At 38.8% G+C, this 17,490-nt stretch overlaps 1 protein-coding gene across 1 annotated transcript; it reads right to left on the reverse strand.

Moving 5' to 3' along the window:
* On the reverse strand, nucleotides 4,826-7,332 carry LOC109849423 (non-specific lipid-transfer protein A-like). Its single transcript, XM_020419258.1, has 3 exons — nucleotides 7,011-7,332; nucleotides 6,124-6,395; nucleotides 4,826-5,134 (listed from the first exon to the last, which is right to left on the reverse strand). The coding sequence occupies exons 1-3, from the start codon at nucleotides 7,239-7,241 to the stop codon at nucleotides 5,125-5,127; spliced, it is 513 nt and encodes a 170-aa protein (XP_020274847.1). The 5' UTR covers nucleotides 7,242-7,332; the 3' UTR covers nucleotides 4,826-5,124.

Below are 17,490 nucleotides of genomic sequence, written 5' to 3' on the forward strand. Positions count from 1 at the left end.
GAAAAAAATAAAAATCTAAGACTACCCTTGTTTTCTCCTCTCTCCTCTCCTAATCTTAATCTTCATTGCCGCTCCTCCATCTCCTCTCCTCCTCTTTACTAACCCTAACCTTCCTCCTCTCTCTTCCTCCTTTTTTCCTCCAACACCGACACCCCCCTCTCTCTCCTCGCTCTTTACCAACACACGACCTCAAGTGCACCCTTTGACCACACCATCTCCCTCTTCTGCCTCCCACTCCGTCACCACCGACCTTGGGTGCATGCTCCGGTCCTGTTGTCTCCTTCTTCCACTTCCCTATTCGCCACCACCAACTTCGAGCACACCCTTCATCCTCACAGTCTCCCTCTCCCGCCTCCCTCTCTGCCACTACTGACCTCCAGCACATCCTCAACAAGTTTGCCTCCAATGTCTATGACAAGATCTCCTCCATAATCACTGCCAAGCAGAGGGTGTTTTTTCCTCAACTCAAGAATATGCTGTGAGAGATATTTTCTAGAGTTTGCTCCCAACTCAGCTCTAAAGCCTTCACTCTAAAGTCCAAGATGTCTGTAATGAAACTGGATGTTGAAATGAGTCCTAATACTCCTACTACAGGAGCTATAATTACTCCTACTACTCTTACCAATGTTGATCACGAATCCGGTGGCGATGATTCTGCACCTAAAGCTCCTAAAAGGCCGAGATCCGATGTGTGGAAGTTCTTCAAGAAGATAGAAGTCACCAGGGATCAATACGGTAGGCTTCTCACCCAGAAGGCTAAGTATGCGTTGTGTGGCCATATTTTCCAAGCTCATAATAAAAGCGACACCAACCACCACAAACACCATTTAGAGAAACACAACAAGGGTCAAACAACGCCTCAAGGCGATATCTGATAATCTTTACTCTCTCAATCATCATCTTCCGGTAGTCTTGGTAGTTACAACTATGACGCAATCCGAGTCTGAAAATATGTCATCAGGTTTATTATTCTTAAAAAACTTTATTTTAAATTAGTAGAAGATGATGAATTTGAATATATGTTTATAGATGGTTTTTATCCCGTATTTAAAGAAAATTCTCGTCAAACTTGTCAACGTGATATTTTAAAATATTATCACGAGGAACAAGCAAAAATAGTTTTTTATTTTCAAAATTTAAACTGTAAATTTTCTTTAATTTTGATATTTGGACATCTACAGTACAAAATGGTTATTTATGTATCACAACACGTTGGATTTATGATAATTGACAAATGTTTAAAAGAGTTATTTTATTTATTATATTTGAAGATTCACATAGTGATATTAATGTTATAAATTTAATAATTGAAGAACTTAAAAAATTAAAAATTTTAGAAAAAACATTTTCTCTTTCACTAGATAATACAAGTAATAATAATATAGTTGTTGATCATATCAAATTGATAATCACATTTTATTACAGTTTTATACCCTCATTATCTATTTTATATAAATAAATATACCACTAATAACTGTTTTTATCTTTAATTATAGGTTAATAAAAAATAAATCTCAAACTCTCATCTCTCAACAAAAACTCGTTGATTAAATAAAGAAATGAAGCAAAGAAGCCAATTGAAAAATTAATTTCTAAATTATCCAAAAGCCCAAGCTAAGAAGAAGAAGTAAAGCCCAAGAAATGCCAAAACCCAAACCAAATACATGAAGAATTCAAAGAATTGTCGAATAGTCCAAGCCCAAAGCCCACAAGAAGAAATAAGTTCGGACAGCAATCAGAGAAGAGCTGGCATCGATGCCAGCATCGATAGGGGCATCGATGCCAGCATCGATGCCCGTATCGATGTCAGCATCGATACCCCTATCGATGCTGGCATCGATATGACGTACAGTTAGTTACGGATCTATGACTGATTTTTAATATTTTTGGATAAGATTTCGATATAACGGCTCTCATTCACTGATGTTTACTATAAATAGGGGTAGAGAGTGGAGGGTTAGAGGTGTGAAAAATTTTATAACTCCATTTGGAGAGGAGGGCTACTCTTAATTGAGAATGCCTTCTAAAAATTATAACTTTTGTTATAATTAATAATAATAATTTTTCTCTACTTTAAATTTTTTTCTCCTCTTTGTTGAATGATGAGGATGGAGATGAAGAACAATTTGAAGGTTTGCATTTCTTATTTCTTTTTAGTAATTTCTTTATTATTGTTTATTAGTTAGATTTACATTCATGCTTGTAGTATAGATTTATTTTCTTGTCTTTTTATTTTTTTACACTTTAATTTGTAGAGTAGATTTATGTTTTTGTATTTAATTTTTGTAATTTATTTTGTAGTTTAGATTTTAATTCTTTATAGTTAGATTTATTTCTTGTTCATATATAGTTTAGATTTTTCTTTTCTTTTTCTTTTTGTAATTAGTTATTTTCTTCTTGCTTTTATTTCTTAAGATGTGAAATTAATTCTTGTAGGAATCTTATAATTGTATGAAACTAGTCTAATCTCTTTTATATTGTATGAATTATTCTCTTTCAGTTAAAATATTCATGTTTAGGATAATCAACTAACTAATCGGTAGAAGAATAATTTGATAATCTATACGTACTTATCTTAAATGGTTTGATAGGTTATGCTTATGAATTCTAGGATTACTATCTTGTTGTTATTTTTATCATGAATAGTAATTTTAACTTAGATAATAATTTAATAGGTTATACTTTCCTTAAATGGTTTGATAGTATATGCTTAATAAATCTAAGTTGAAATATGATAAAAAGAGAATAGTTTATATTTTGTAATTGATATTAGCTAGTGGATTAAATTTTAGATTTCTCATATCTTAAATTGAATTCTCCATCTTGACTTTCTTGAATTCTCTTTTCATTCTTGATTTTATTTCTTGATTTTATTCATTCTTCTTTCTAGCCTTGTGATTTCATTTATTCTTTAATTCTTTCTCCTCTCCTCTAAAATTCAATTTATTGTCTCTTGTATATATTCACAACAATCACCCATCACAATCATACTTATTCTTTAATCCTATTTTGTCACGCACACAACACAAGAACCTATTCTAATAATCTCTTAAAATCAATTTCCTTGTGGGATCGATAACTTTTTATACTATAACTTGATTAATTGTGTACTTGTAATTTTGGTACATAATTATACTGCATCACAAATCATCTTTGCTATTGCCATGTCATGATGGTAATTTTTATATTAGATGTACGTGTCATATTTTAAATTTAATTGTTCAAAGTGTATTTGGTGAAATTAAATCCATGATAGAAAAGATTAGAACAGTAACTTATGCTCATAATGCTTTTGAACAAAGACTTAAAAGATAAAAACAATTATATAAAAGAAAATTTTTCTAAACCCATATTAATTCCAAAAGATGTTTACCATAGGTGGAATTTTATCTATGCAATGTTAAATGTAGTAATAAAGTATAAAGAAATTATAAATAATTTTATTACTTTCTATACTTATAGTTCTAGCTCTGATAATATGTATGGAATAACTGAGGATGAATGATCAGTTATATATATATAGTGTAAAAGAGATGTTACAAGTTTTTATAATGCTACTATGTTATTATCCAACTATTATTCAAGTTGCTTTACAAGTTTTAAATATTCAAAAAAAATTAATTATTATCGTATGGATAATTATTTTAGAAATATGATTTTTTAAATAGAAAGTAAATTTAATAAGTATTTTAGGCATATTCCTATTATTTTTGATTTAGGGGTTTTTATTAACCCATGTTTGAAGGATGTTGGCCTTCGAAGTTTGTTAAATTCTTTGTATGGTAATATGATAATAGACACTGATGATGGTCAAATTATTACTGCTCTTACTCATCATAATACTATTAAATTTTACTTTCAAAGATTATATGATGAGTATGCAGCTAGATATGGTGTAAGTACACATTAGTCTATATCTTCTGCTTCTACGAGTTCAAGTCGAAGCATAGGTAAGAGTTTTGATATGGAATTATTGATAGCTCAGCTAATTGATGGATCTGGATCTGGATCTAGATCATCAATGGAAGTTTCTGAAATTGAACAATATTTAACTACATATTTAGTTAAAAGTTAAAATAATAGTTTTAATATTTTGTAATGGTGGAGAGTATATATAACAATTTCATATCCTATACTTTTCATCATGGCTCGTGACTTACTAACAGTGCAGGTTTCCACGATAGCTTCGTAATTTTATTTCAGCGCCGCAAGACGTTTGATCGACGACCACAGGACATCGTTAGATTCGTATACCGTACAGGCGGTAATGTGCCTAGAGGATTGGTAGGTGTACGAGAAGAGAACTCAAGGCATCGATCGGATGACTAATATTGAAGATAAATTTAAAGAGTTGAGACTAGCGGATAGAGATAAAGAGTAGAGATTATTCATTAGTTTGTAATTTTTATTTCTTACCTGAAAATTTTTGATAAATTATTTTGTAAAGAGTTGCAAATGATAGTGATATAGATGAGTAGATGTCAACCAAGTTTGGATGTATTCATCTATTATGATACGATAAATTTAAAAATAAATTTGTAATTATTAGTGATTAACTGATTATTAATAAAAAAAATATTTTTATTATTTTAATTTCTATGATTTTTTTTATTTGTAAATTATATAATTACAAGTGATTAATAATATGATTGATTTTTTATCAAAATTTCGCTTAATTTATTGTTATGTACTCTTGCAATTAAAAAATTAAAAAAAATAACAAGGCCGACCCGGGCCCGATTTGTCGGGCCGAACCGTTTGGACAACCCTATTTGAGGCCCAACGAAGGGTACTAACATTCTTGAATTTTTTCCCCCTGGATGGGGAGGAAGCTCCCGTGACATAATAAATTACTATCACAATATGATGAGAAAAGATACATACCGCACAGAGATGGAAACAACACCTCTAATTTTAACCACTCTCTTCTATTGTGTACATTGTTTTATTACATCGTACGTAGCTAAAAGCGAAAACGTTCTCAGCTCCATAATTCATGTGGAATATCTCCGCAAGTACACTTATTTTTAATACTAGTCACTCTTCGAAGAGGAAAACACTCAAAAACGCATGGGAGCTTGAACTGCCATTCCCTGCTTTTATTCTCTCTAACGTCTTCTTAGATTACTGGATCCTGCAAAAGTAAATGAAGAGTCCCAACTCAATTCAAAGCAAAAAATTAGAAATTTAAAATTCTAAGGAAAAAAAATAGTGGAATTCGGATTCTACCTACTCTGATTAGAGAACAGAGTTATCACTTTCTCAATTGTGATAATTTTACTATTTAATGGACTATTACAATTTATTTTCATTAGCTTGTTTATTACAAAGCGTCGGGGGTATAAAATTATAGCCCTCAGCGTATATGACAACGCTAGAGTCTTTGTATGTGATAAAATAAGTCTTAAGATGGTATCAGCAAAATCCAAATTTAAAACCTTTTGCATGTATTTAAAGTCGATTTAAAGAGAACTAGAAAATAATTCAGATTTCATTTTTCATGTGAAAGGGTTGGTGTTTGAAATTTATTGATAAAATAACTAATGCTTATAACAATGATAGTGTACAAGGATATGAATAAAGTAGAAATTTGCATAATTAAGGAAAATAATTCAGATTTCAATCCATAAAAAGAACATACAACGAACAAGAAAGTGTTAGGACATCTCCAACAGCTTCTCCAAAATATTCTCCAAAATGGGGAAGCAAAAGTCATATTCTCCAAATTATTTTTACACAACTCCAACAACTTCCCCATTTTGAAGAATTCCTTTTTTCCTCCAAAAATTTGGAGAATGCTGCAGATTTGGGGAAACTTTCATATTTTTTCTCCTCCATCCCTATTTTGGGGAATGAGATGAGGAATCTGTTGGACCAAAAACCTAACTAAATTCTCCAAAAGTAAGAAATAGAGAAGTTGTTGGAGATGCTCTTAGAATGTAAAGTTGAGTGTACTCTTCTATTTTAATGCAGCATGTTCAGCATACAACATCGATGCAATCAGTGAATATAACTTAAAACATGTAACTTACCAATGCAAGAAAGATACCATAAACAACACAATAACCAAGTTCAAGATGTACGATATCCAAATCGAGCATGAAAGCAATAGAGACAACTCACTTGGAGCAATCAACGGAAGCAGAGATGGGGTAAGGCAACGGAACATTGCACTTAGCCGGCAACGCGGTCACGGCACTGTCGACAATCCCGGGGAGGTGTGACGCCGCAGCCTTCATGCATCCACACGCAGCCTGTCGATCCGCCTTGGTCGTCGCAATGCTCTTGATGTGTCCAATTCCATCGCAGCATCCTTTGGCAGGATTCGGTGCTTGGCCCGTAATATAAGGCACGCACTGGCGAAGAGCCACGTCGACGTCGACACAGTTGATTGCCTGTGATTAGGGGCGGAAACGAACCAAACAATTAACTCACTGATGAAAGAACTTGATCAGAAGTATATTCGATTCGTTTTTATTATTAACTATACTCATTTAAATTTAATCTCTTATACTAATTGTAACTATGTTATTATATATACACATGATGATATGTTTTTCATCTACCTTGGATTTTTTAACTTTAGGTAATATACTAATTTTAAGGGAATTAAAGAGATTTCAAGTCAAATCTTCAAACAAATATTCAAATAAAGGATTTATACATCATAGTTATATAAATGAATAATTTTCTAAGACAAATTTAAACTCTTAAATAAAATACAAACCCCTTTAATTAAAAATAGAAGTATTTCATTAATTACAAGATAAAAGTATTTTCTTAATTAATAGTTTAATTTTCATAAACCATAAATTAATTTCAAATAAAAATATTTTAATATTCAAAAAATATTCACAAATATTCCAAAAAAAAATATTAGTATTCAGATTCAAATTAATTTGAAGAAAAATAAAAAGGGGTATTTGGATTCGAACTCGAAGATTTTAAATGAATACAAACATGAAAACCTGGGTATTATTCAAATAGTATTCGGTTCGTTTCCACCCTACCTGAGATGGCTGGACCACGAGATGAGCCATGGCAAGGAATAGGAAAGCAAATGCAGAGAGCGATGCCTTTGGAGCCATTTGATGGAGATTGGAAGTGCTTTGATTTATTTGGTGATCGAACGAGAGTGAATGTGTTTGAGATGAAGTTGAAGGAGATCGATCATGGGGGGCATTTATAGCGTGTAGTGGCTTGTGGAAATGGAGATAATATAGATAGGGTGATGATTGCATTTGAAGATGAGAACAAGCGGTGATAACTGAAAAAGGAAGAAGGTGATCTAAATTTGTTGTCTCTGCATGATACTATAGTGATGTAAGCCTTTCAACTAGCTAGCTTAGCAAATATACGGTGATCGGTGGATCATATTTATTGCAATGAAATCCACACAGCCATCTAACATTATGAGCTAAGCAGTATATAGTTATCTTATGTAAATTGTAGTATTATTTTTTTTAACGTTTCACCAGAGTAAATTATCATAATTGTTCATCAATTTATAGGCCTTATTTTAAAGCTACACGATATCTAGGTCTAGTGAAGAGAACCTTACGTACCTAGGACTTTACTACAAACATGGAGCATTAATGGATTGTAAATTAGTTTTGCATCTTTTTTTGGGTCAATGAAGAATATTATTTTCATTTACTAACTTTCACATTTGGTAAATGAAAAGTTAGTTTTGCATCTTACATCAAAGCAACATCCATAGGTATAACAAAAATGTCATCATCTTCTCCTTTCCGTCATTTTTTGCCAACAAGTTGTATAGGAGCTAAAAGAGAGATATATGGAGCCAAAACAAAAGCGCATGCAGGCGCTACATTGAGTAGTACTCTTAACTTCAACCCCACAAACAAAAGCTATCTCATACTGTAAGTGTGCACAACAACATCATCACTACTCCCATCAACAAATTAATTAAAAACTTAGCTAGCTATCTCATTAAGCTCAAATTTCTGTTCAAGACCATCACTAGCTCTTAGGTTTATCAATATGAGCTTATATAAATACCCCCACTCAACTGTGAGTATAATTTAACTTCATCATTCGCACGAACACGGTGGACTCTACTTTGACTTGGTTTGAACCGATAACTACCGGAAATGTTACAGCACTACTTGTTTGCGGTGAAAGTTGATTTCTTCATTGCTATCGAATCTATTACAACTTTAGTCGTTACAATAAACTCGAATAAAATAAAAAGTTAATCTTTTTATAAGATCTCCTTACACAATGAAAATAAAAAGTTTACAACTTTATCAAACAAACGCAGAGATCGTTTATCGGCCTTCTGCTTAACTTTATCAAACAAACGCAGAGATCGTTTATCGGCCTTCTGCTTGCGTGGGATCTTTGCCTGTGTCGGGGTTTATCCGTGGACCACCGTCGATTAGATCTGATTGCTGAAAAATTGGGGAGAGCTTCGTCTATCCGCAAAAGGGATCGAGAAACCGTAGCTCTTATCTCGGCGAAGCGAGATAATCACTCTTCTTAAGATTACCGCAACGGGATAATCCTAAGGAACGAACCGGGCTGCAGATCTAACTCCTCATCCTCTCTGAAGTCTTCAATCCGGCAGGGCTTCGCCTAATCTTCGAGAATTCCATATCTGAAAAAAATGAGGACCCGGGGCTGTATTTATAGGCTCCAGGGGGTTTCGGGCGGTTAAAACAGCCTAAAGGATCATTTCTACGTTGGAGACACCCTAGGGTGTCTCAAACTGGGCCGAGACTCCCAAGGGTGTCTCGCCTGTGCCGAGACACCTCGGGTGCCCCAGTTCAGCCTGAGATGCTCCGTTATGCCTGTTTGATTGTTTCCGCCGTAAATTCTTCGTCCGAACTCGGATTTGAGTGATTCCAAGTGCGTTGGAAAGCTGACGAAGAGTTCTATAAGCTCCAATGATTATATCATCAGTTGAACAAATGAGACACGAAGGGTATTTCGCCGTTTGTGAACGATACGAGGTTCCCGATCAGTTCGTATCTTCATTATTCCGAAGTTCCGTTGTTTCACGTAGTTCGTCGGTTTACTTCAAGCGTTCACCAACATCAATCAAGCTTCTGTGAACCAGATGGTGACGTTCATCGTTATTTCTTAACACTGAGCTGTTCGTGGAGACCTATAGGCAATTTTCGATGCCTACAGATACCCGCTCAAAAGCATTCCAGACTCGTTTCTTTTGTAGAAGAGGCTGAAATACTTTGGATGTGATTGGTCTAGCCTTCAGTCGGCGTAAAGGACCTGTAGTTAGCTTCGATTCTTGACTCCTTCGATTTTTAGTCTACTCGATGCTTTGATGAATAGCTGAAATCCTTCCGGCGCTGCGTTTATCGTCTGGCCGTCGTCGAAGTCTCAAATCTACAACTGATGAGTTGAGTTTGGCTCGTGTTATTGAGCTGACTTTTTGATCGCAACGCGTTGACTGGCGTTGACCTAGGGTTATGCGTTGACCGGCGTTGACCTTAGGGTTTTGAACCGTCGTACGTTGACTTTTTGATCGCAACGCATTGACTGGCGTTGACCTAGGGTTACGCGTTGACCGGCGTTGACCTTAGGGTTTTGAACCGTCATACGTTGACTTTTTGATCGCAACGCGTTGACTGGCGTTGACCTAGGGTTACGCGTTGACCGGCGGCGTTGACCTAGGGTTACGCGTTGACCGGCGTTGACCTTAGGGTTTTGAACCGTCGTACGTTGACTTTTTGATCGCAACGCTTTGACTGGCGTTGACCTAGGGTTACGTGTTGACCGGCGTTGACGTAGGGTTACGGATTGCTCAGTGTTGACTTTGGGTTTCAGACCGCCCGACGTTGACACAGTTTATACTCGTACGTTTACTGGAGTATACACAGTTTAAGCTCTTAAGGTATTGGAGCACGGCGGTCCCAAGTGTCGGGGCTGCAGGACCAACTGTTAAAGCTGATTCATCTGTATTTGTGGATCTTATCTTAATATTGTTGGATAATCGAGTCACGAGACCAACTAACGGAGTTGATGCATCAATGACTCGCACTTATAGAATTTTTGGTAAATTCCCAGCCATCAACGGGTTTGATGAGCCTTTACCGACTACCGTTTGAGTCGGGCTAGCATGCAGATTGCTTAGATCCGTTCTGCACATAACGTTGTGCTAAAAGAGTTAACTCTTTTAGTGCTACGACATTAAATACGTAGACTTCGTCTTTCTCACGGGAATAGACTACCCGGCAACGTGTGTTAGACGTAGGCTTAGGATTTTTGGCAAATCCTCAGCCCTCAACGGATTTGATGTGCCTTTACCGACTACCGTTCAAGTCGGGCTAGCAAGCGGATTGTTTACATCCGTTCCGAATGTGACGTTGTGCTAAAGGAATGAACTCCCTTAGACTTGATGTTACGACTTCGAATACGTAGACGTCGGGCTGACTTATCCTTACTTAGGATTCAGGATAAAAGTCCCCAGACTCGGATTCTGGTGTCTTCTTCAACCGGTAAAAGACTAAACCGGCAACGCGTGTTAGGCGTTGGCTTATCCCTGCTTAGGCTTCGGGATAAAATTCCCCATACGTGTGAGGCACGGATTATGGTGTTATTAATAACATCTTGCCACAATGTTGAATATGTGGTCTTTTGTCCTTTTTACGGCATATCCTTTCTTAGGATTCAGGATGACATTCCCCATGCGTGTAAGGCATGGATTTTGGTGTTATTAATAACAACCTTCCACAATGTTGAATATGTGGTCTTTTGTCCTTTTTACGGTCAAGGACTAACCGGCAACGCGTGTTAGGCGTTGACCTATTCCTACTTAGGATTCGGGATAAAATTCCTCATGCATAAAAGGCATGGATTTTTGTTGCTACGATGCTGAATACGTAGACTCGGTCGTTTTTTTACGGGAACGAACCACCCAGCAACGCGGGTTAAGCGTTGACTTATCCCTACTTAGGCTTCGGGATAAAATATCCCAGACTGGATTCTGGTGTCTTTTTCAATCGGTGAAAGACTAAACCGGCAACGCGAGTTAGGCGTTGACTTATCCCTACTTATATCCTTGCTCAGGATTCGGGATAAAATTCCCCGTGCATAGAATGTACGGATTTGAAGTTGAGAATTGTGTCTTTTCTCAGGATAAAGACGAACCCAAAATGGAAGAGGAAGAATTTTATATTTTATCTCCCGGCACCGAAGAGGAGGAATTTTATATTCTATCTTCAGTTGGAAAGGAAACTCGAAGTGGGATCTCCACCCCCAGAATCCGGAAAGATGAAACTAGGAGTGGGATCTCCACTCCGAGAATCGGAAAGATTTAAGTAACCCTAACTTTTATAGGATTTGTTGCTTGATCCAAGAAAAGAGTTCCTCATTTATTGAGGGGAAATTCCGATTTCGACCCTAACTTTTATAGGTTTAGCTAAAAAGGGAAAAGATGAAAGTCTTTCGTTTATCGAAAAGGATAACTCAATCTTAGTCCTAACTATCTGCAGGTTTGACTAAGTGAAGTTAGAGACAATCCTAACTTTTATAGGTTTGATTGCTCAATTAAAAGTGGACCTCTCGTTCATGAAAGGAATCGAGAGGAGAATCTGGTTGTGGCCCTAACTTTTATAGATTTGACCAAGGAAGCAGTGAAAGTGGGAGGTTTGAGATGATCTTACCTTTTACAGGCTTGATCGTTCAATTTGAAAGTGGACCTCTCGTTCATGGAAGGAATCGAGAGGGGACTTTGGGAAGTGATCGAATCTCGTCTCAGCAAAAGAGTGTTCGGAAATCACAATGGGGGTTTAGTGTTTATCACTTTGTTTGTAATGATCGGGTTATCCCTAAGAGAATTACATATAGTATTTTTCCGGGAACTTCCCGTTACATGAATCATCCACCCCCAGTTTCTTCGCGAAACTGAGTTTATCATTGCGTTCGGTTACATGATCGGGTTATATCCTTAAGAATATTAGCGTAACATTCTCCAGGAACTTCCCGTCAACGGTAGGAAACAGTTTAGACTCATATACCTATTGGAGTATCAGGGAACAGTTTAACCTCATATACCGATTGGAGGATTGAGAAGCAGTTTATACTCGTATACTCTTCGGAGTAATGAGAAGCAGTTTATACTCATGTACTCTTCGGAGTGTTGCCGTTCTTATTTGGCTTATCCTAGCGTTATGACGCCGGCTTCAACCAAGGTTTGGATGCTATTCTTTAAAGTAAAGAAAACCTTGGTGGGATGAAGGATCCTCCTGTGGTATGCGCAGTACTTCGGATCTGCAGTATTATCAGCTTCCTCCTGATTTGTGATGGGCGGCAGCTTGATCTTGTTGTTTTCAAGAAGGGTCTCGAAGATGGCTGGAACGTCTTCGTCCTTGAATGAGTACTCTTTTTGGAGCCTCGGATCCGAACTATTCTGCTGTCTTCGGGACTGCTGTTGCGACGTCTGATTAACGTCAACAACTGTTGTAGGTGTCTTCCCTTCATTATGGGAAACGAGACCCGGATTCAGAGGGTTAGTCATCGGTTGGCATCTTTCAACCTTCCTCCTTCTAAGGAATCGTTCGGCCTGCTCTCCGCGCGCCTTCAACTCTCTCCAGGTATTGAGTGGCTCTACTTCCATAACGTCTAAGATGTTAATGGACAAGTTGTTATGACAGGTTTGCAAGACGAATTCCTCCGTGACGGGATCCTTGCAGTTCATTGCATGATTACGAAAGCGTTTGATGAAAGTATCCACCGACTCGCCGTCTTTTTGTTTCTCATCGAAAAGTGTCTTGATCGACACTTCGGCGTCATCATCGAAGAAATGAGCGAGGAACATGCTTTCCAGGTCCTCCCAGCTGTTGATGCTTCCGGGCTTGAGGCGGCGATACCAATCGAAGGCGGGCCCGCGAAGGGTGCCAACAAATGACTGGACCATCAGAGGCTCGTTGCCAGAGATCACTCCCAAATGGGACTTGAAATAGATCAGGTGCTGAGTGGGGGAACCCTTCCCGTCGAACGGCGTGAAGTTGATCAGGTTGAACTTCGTCGGATACGGGATCAATTCTCATTCTCTTGGATAAGGACACGGAATCCCGGTCTTCTTCACCTCTCGAGCAGACATCAGGGCATCAATTTTGCTTTTGAGATCCTTCATCTTTTCGGTCTCATTTATATCCTGTTTTGGACAATTTTCGGGAGGAATAATGCGGACACCCCCAGTGTTATCATCATTAGTGGGTCCACCCTCAGCATCGTTATTTTTAGTGGGGCCACCCCCAGCGTTGTGTTCATCCACGTCTGAATCGCTACCTGCTTGCTTAGCAGTGCTGCGACGACTGGATTCACCTAGCTGATTTGACAAAGTTCGGATTTGTTAGTCGTGCATTTGTCTCATCTCCTGCATAGCCATTTCCATTTCGATTTTGAATGCTTCTTTCTGCTTGGCTAGAGCATCCTCAATGATTTTGGTTATTTGCTCGGTGTTGACCATGAACACTTCCCGAGCTTGTCCTATGCTAGACGTTGTATCGTCAAAGGCAATTGCGGAATAAGAATCCGAGAGTTCGTCATCGGAATGGATTCCTTCATGGACACCCTGGTAATCATTATGTCCAATGGTTTCTAGCTGAAGCTGAGATATTCGTTGGGTTATTCCCGAACCGATTCTTCTTCCTGGAGAGAAATTAGGGTTGGAACCACTTGAAACAATCGGAGATTTTCCCTTATTGACCATGTTGATGGTAACTTCTGGGAATTCATCATCTCGAGCAACCGATCCTCTTTGGTGGAAACGCCTTGATTTGGGCTTCGTCGTTCCATCGGAGATTCTCTTGAATACCGAGACCCTCTGCGGAGTGGTCTTGGGGCAGCTACACGTTAATAATACTGCCCTGATAATTTTGGTACACGGGCAGTGAGAGTCCGCTTCCCGGGTACTTCTCTTTCGAGATTTATTCGTACCCCCAGCCCGATAGTACAACTCCTCGACATTACGGTCAGAGCAACCTATCGGCTGGTTACATAAATTCTCAGGGATAACGCATTCTTCTGTCTGACGCGTTTTCCTCTGAGTAAACATCGCCTTGTCGGCGTCTACAGGAGTCACACGCTTGGAATCACACCTTTGTGAGGGTGAAACCTTAACGGGCTCCTGGTTTTCTGCACGCACCGCCAAGCGGGCCGTTGTAGAAATTAATTTGTTAGGATGTCACGTACGACCCCAAGTCTGGATGTTTGCTCGGGGTTCCTTCAATGGTCCCAAGTGCTCCTTCATAGGTGCGTTGCCTCGATCCTCAGGTAGAGAGCCAATGCGACCCTTCAATAGGATTCTAGATTTGGAGAGACCCACGCGGTCATAGGACTTCACCGGAAGTGCGAGAGCAGGATCTGGAGTTGACGAAGGTCGGAGAGCAACGTCGCCTGCTTTTGCCTTAGGCGCCGATTTGGCTTTTGGCATCCAAACTTGTTTGGATCTCGACGATCTCTTAACTGACTCGTTCTTTTGCATTTCATGTGCTTTTCGCACAAGGGTCCGGGCATGCGCAAGCAAGGCGCGACGCTTCTGGATTGAAGAAGATTCCGATGCTGGTCGTGGCGACAGATTAGCCACTTGGCGCTTTCTGAGCTCCAGATCTGCTTGGTAATGGAGTCCATCCATCTGATCCAAAGCCTTGGCGAATTGGCGCGTGAGGCGTTGCCGTTTCCTTTGACGTGCTCTCTTTGATAGAGTTGGCGCGCCTTCAGCAATCGACTCCTTAATCGTGAAGGAGTTCAGATCTGCAGATCTGGTCTCATTGGATGCCGGCGGATCGTTGCAAGGTACGACTGTAGCATCGACTATGGGGAGATCGATTTCTTGGTTCTTCAGATCTGGAGACCGATTGTTATCGAATCTATTACAACTTTAGTCGTTACAATAAACTCGAATGAAATAAAGAGTTGATCTTTTTATAAGATCTCCTTACACAATGAAAATAAAAAGTTTACAACTTTATCAAACAAACGCAGAGATCGTTTATCGGTCTTCTGCTTGCGTGGGATCTTTGCCTGTGTCGGGGTTTATCCGTGGACCACCGTCGATCAGATCTACTTGCTGAAAAATTGGGCAGAGCTTCGTCTATCCGCAAAAGGGATCGAGAAACTGTAGCTCTTATCTCGGCGAAGCGAGATAATCACTCTTCTTAAGATTACCGCAACGGGATAATCCTAAGGAACGAACCGGGCTACAGATCTAACTCCTCCTCCTCTCTGAAATCTGTGCACTTTAAGTCTTCAATCCGGCAGGGCTTCGCCGAGGCACGAGAATTCCAGATCTGAAAAAAATGAGGACCCGGGGCTGTATTTATAGGCTCCAGGGGGTTTCGGGCGGTTAAAACAGCCTAAAGGATCATTTCTGCGTTGGAGACACCCCAGGGTGTCTCAAACTGGGCCGAGACACCTCGGGTGCCCCAGTTCAGCCTGAGACGCTCCGTTATGCCTGTTTGATTGTTTCCGCCGTAAATTCTTCGTCCGAACTCGGATTTGAGTGATTCCAAGTGCGTTGGAAAGCTGACGAAGAGTTCTATAAGCTCCAATGATTATATCATCAGTTGAACAAATGAGACACGAAGGGTATTTCGCCGTTTGTGAACGATACGAGGTTCCCGATCAGTTCGTATCTTCATCATTCCGAAGTTTCGTTGTTTCACGTAGTTCGTCGGTTTACTTCAAGCGTTCACCGACATCAATCAAGCTTCTGTGAACCAGATGGTGACGTTCATCGTCATTTCTTAACACTGAGCTGTTCGTGGAGACCTATAGGCAATTTTCGATGCCTACACTACTCAATATTTAATTACATGCGATCTAACAAAATCTTAGCCACTTATATATGTTGACAATTTTTGAAACATCCATCGTTTCGTGGATTAGTCTGACCTTGGTTAAAGTTCCGTCATTGTGGACTAACTAAGTCTAATATATCTACACAGCTAGTTTAATTATAATTTAATAGTACATTAACATAGGTTTAGTGTTATTTTTATTTGCCGAAATCTGGACTACTTTGCACAATATAAAAAAAAAAGATTTAGATGTGTGTATGTTCAAACTTAAAATATATGTTGTACTTATACCACTCATTATTCCTTAGACTAGCTACATAAATATTATGAAATTGTGATGAGAATTGAACTTATATATAGCTTTACTTACTCTAACAGACAAAACCAGCACCCTTATTTAGAAGGAATCTTATTTCCAACTTGAATAAGAGACCATGGGAACTCTTAAGTAAAAGAGTCCTCTTAAATTCTAAGATGGATGCCTATTCTCATAATAAAAGCTCTGTGATTGTTAAATGAGTTGGAAAAAAAAGATTGTTTGCAAGTCATTTAGTGCTAGGTTAGTGTATATTTCACATCTTAATAGACGACCTTAGAGTACGTGCAGTAGACTGAGAAAATAATAAATGGATCTAGATCTATCACATTAAAGGCACACCAAAAAGATGTCAACTTTTGAATTACTGTACTTCAAACACTACAACAAAACTGTTTTTTTATAGCGTTGAATGATAGCGTTTATGTTGTAAGTGCTATAGATCGTATGTGCCTTATTTTGTTTTTTTATAGCGTTGAATGATAGCGTTTATGTTGTAAGTGCTATAGATCGTATGTGCCTTATTTTTTGATAGCGTTTGAAATGTTGTAAGTGCTATAGATCGTATGTGCCTTATTTTTTGATAGCGTTTGAAAAATTTTAAACGCTATAAATACTTGATCGTAATTTTTTTTGTTCTGACGCGTTGAAAACTTAAGCGGCAGATTGAAAATTAAAACAGCCGCCCTAAAATTTCATTCGTCTCCTCCCCCCTCCCCACCAATTTCATTGGTCCCGCCCCGAGAAAAAAAACCCTAACCCCAAAAATTTCGCCTGTCTTTAATCTGCTCCCTCCTCGTCTACCAAACCCACGACGCCCCACTCTCCCTCTCTCCTCTATCTCTCCTCTCAGATCTCTCTCTCTGAGATCGACCCGACGGGATCCAGACCTTGCGGCCCCTCTCGATGTACTTCATGGCGACGAGCTCATTGGTCTCCTTGTTCCTCATCAGCCTCACCACCCTAGCTAGCATGCCCTTAATCTCTCTCTCTGTCCGAGCCACCAAAACCCCACTAAAACCCTTCGCAAAACCTCGCTACTCTCTCCACTCTCTCATCCCTCGAATCTTCTTATGCCCAAAAACCGCAGCCCCTCTTCAATCTCGCCGATTTCAGCGCGAATTCAATCGTGAACGCTCGATCTCAGCGGTCGCCACCGCGATGAGATTGTTCAGCTTGCAAAGGAGTCGAGATTCGATTGCCTTTCAGAGACTCACCTTGATCTCACGGTTGATGGGCTCAAGTTGAAAGCTAAGGGGAAGGTAAATTCTCTAGCGGGAATGAGCTAGTTTTTTTTAATCGTTTTTTTTTTGAAAATTTCACTGTACTTTTAGGTTAGGAATGTTTATGAAGGAGGAGATCACTTGGTATTGGTGACAACGGATA

This window comes from Asparagus officinalis, chromosome 7 (assembly GCF_001876935.1).
Source record: "Asparagus officinalis chromosome 7, Aspof.V1, whole genome shotgun sequence".
Taxonomy (NCBI): Eukaryota; Viridiplantae; Streptophyta; class Magnoliopsida; order Asparagales; family Asparagaceae; genus Asparagus; species Asparagus officinalis.

Coding starts and splice junctions, on each gene's coding strand:
- LOC109849423 (XM_020419258.1), bottom strand. CDS start 7,241: ATGCAATCATCACCCTATCTATATTATCTCCATTTCCACAAGCCACTA. Junction 6,396..7,010: donor TCGTGGTCCAGCCATCTCAG/GTAGGGTGGAAA, acceptor CCCTAATCACAG/GCAATCAACTGTGTCGACGT.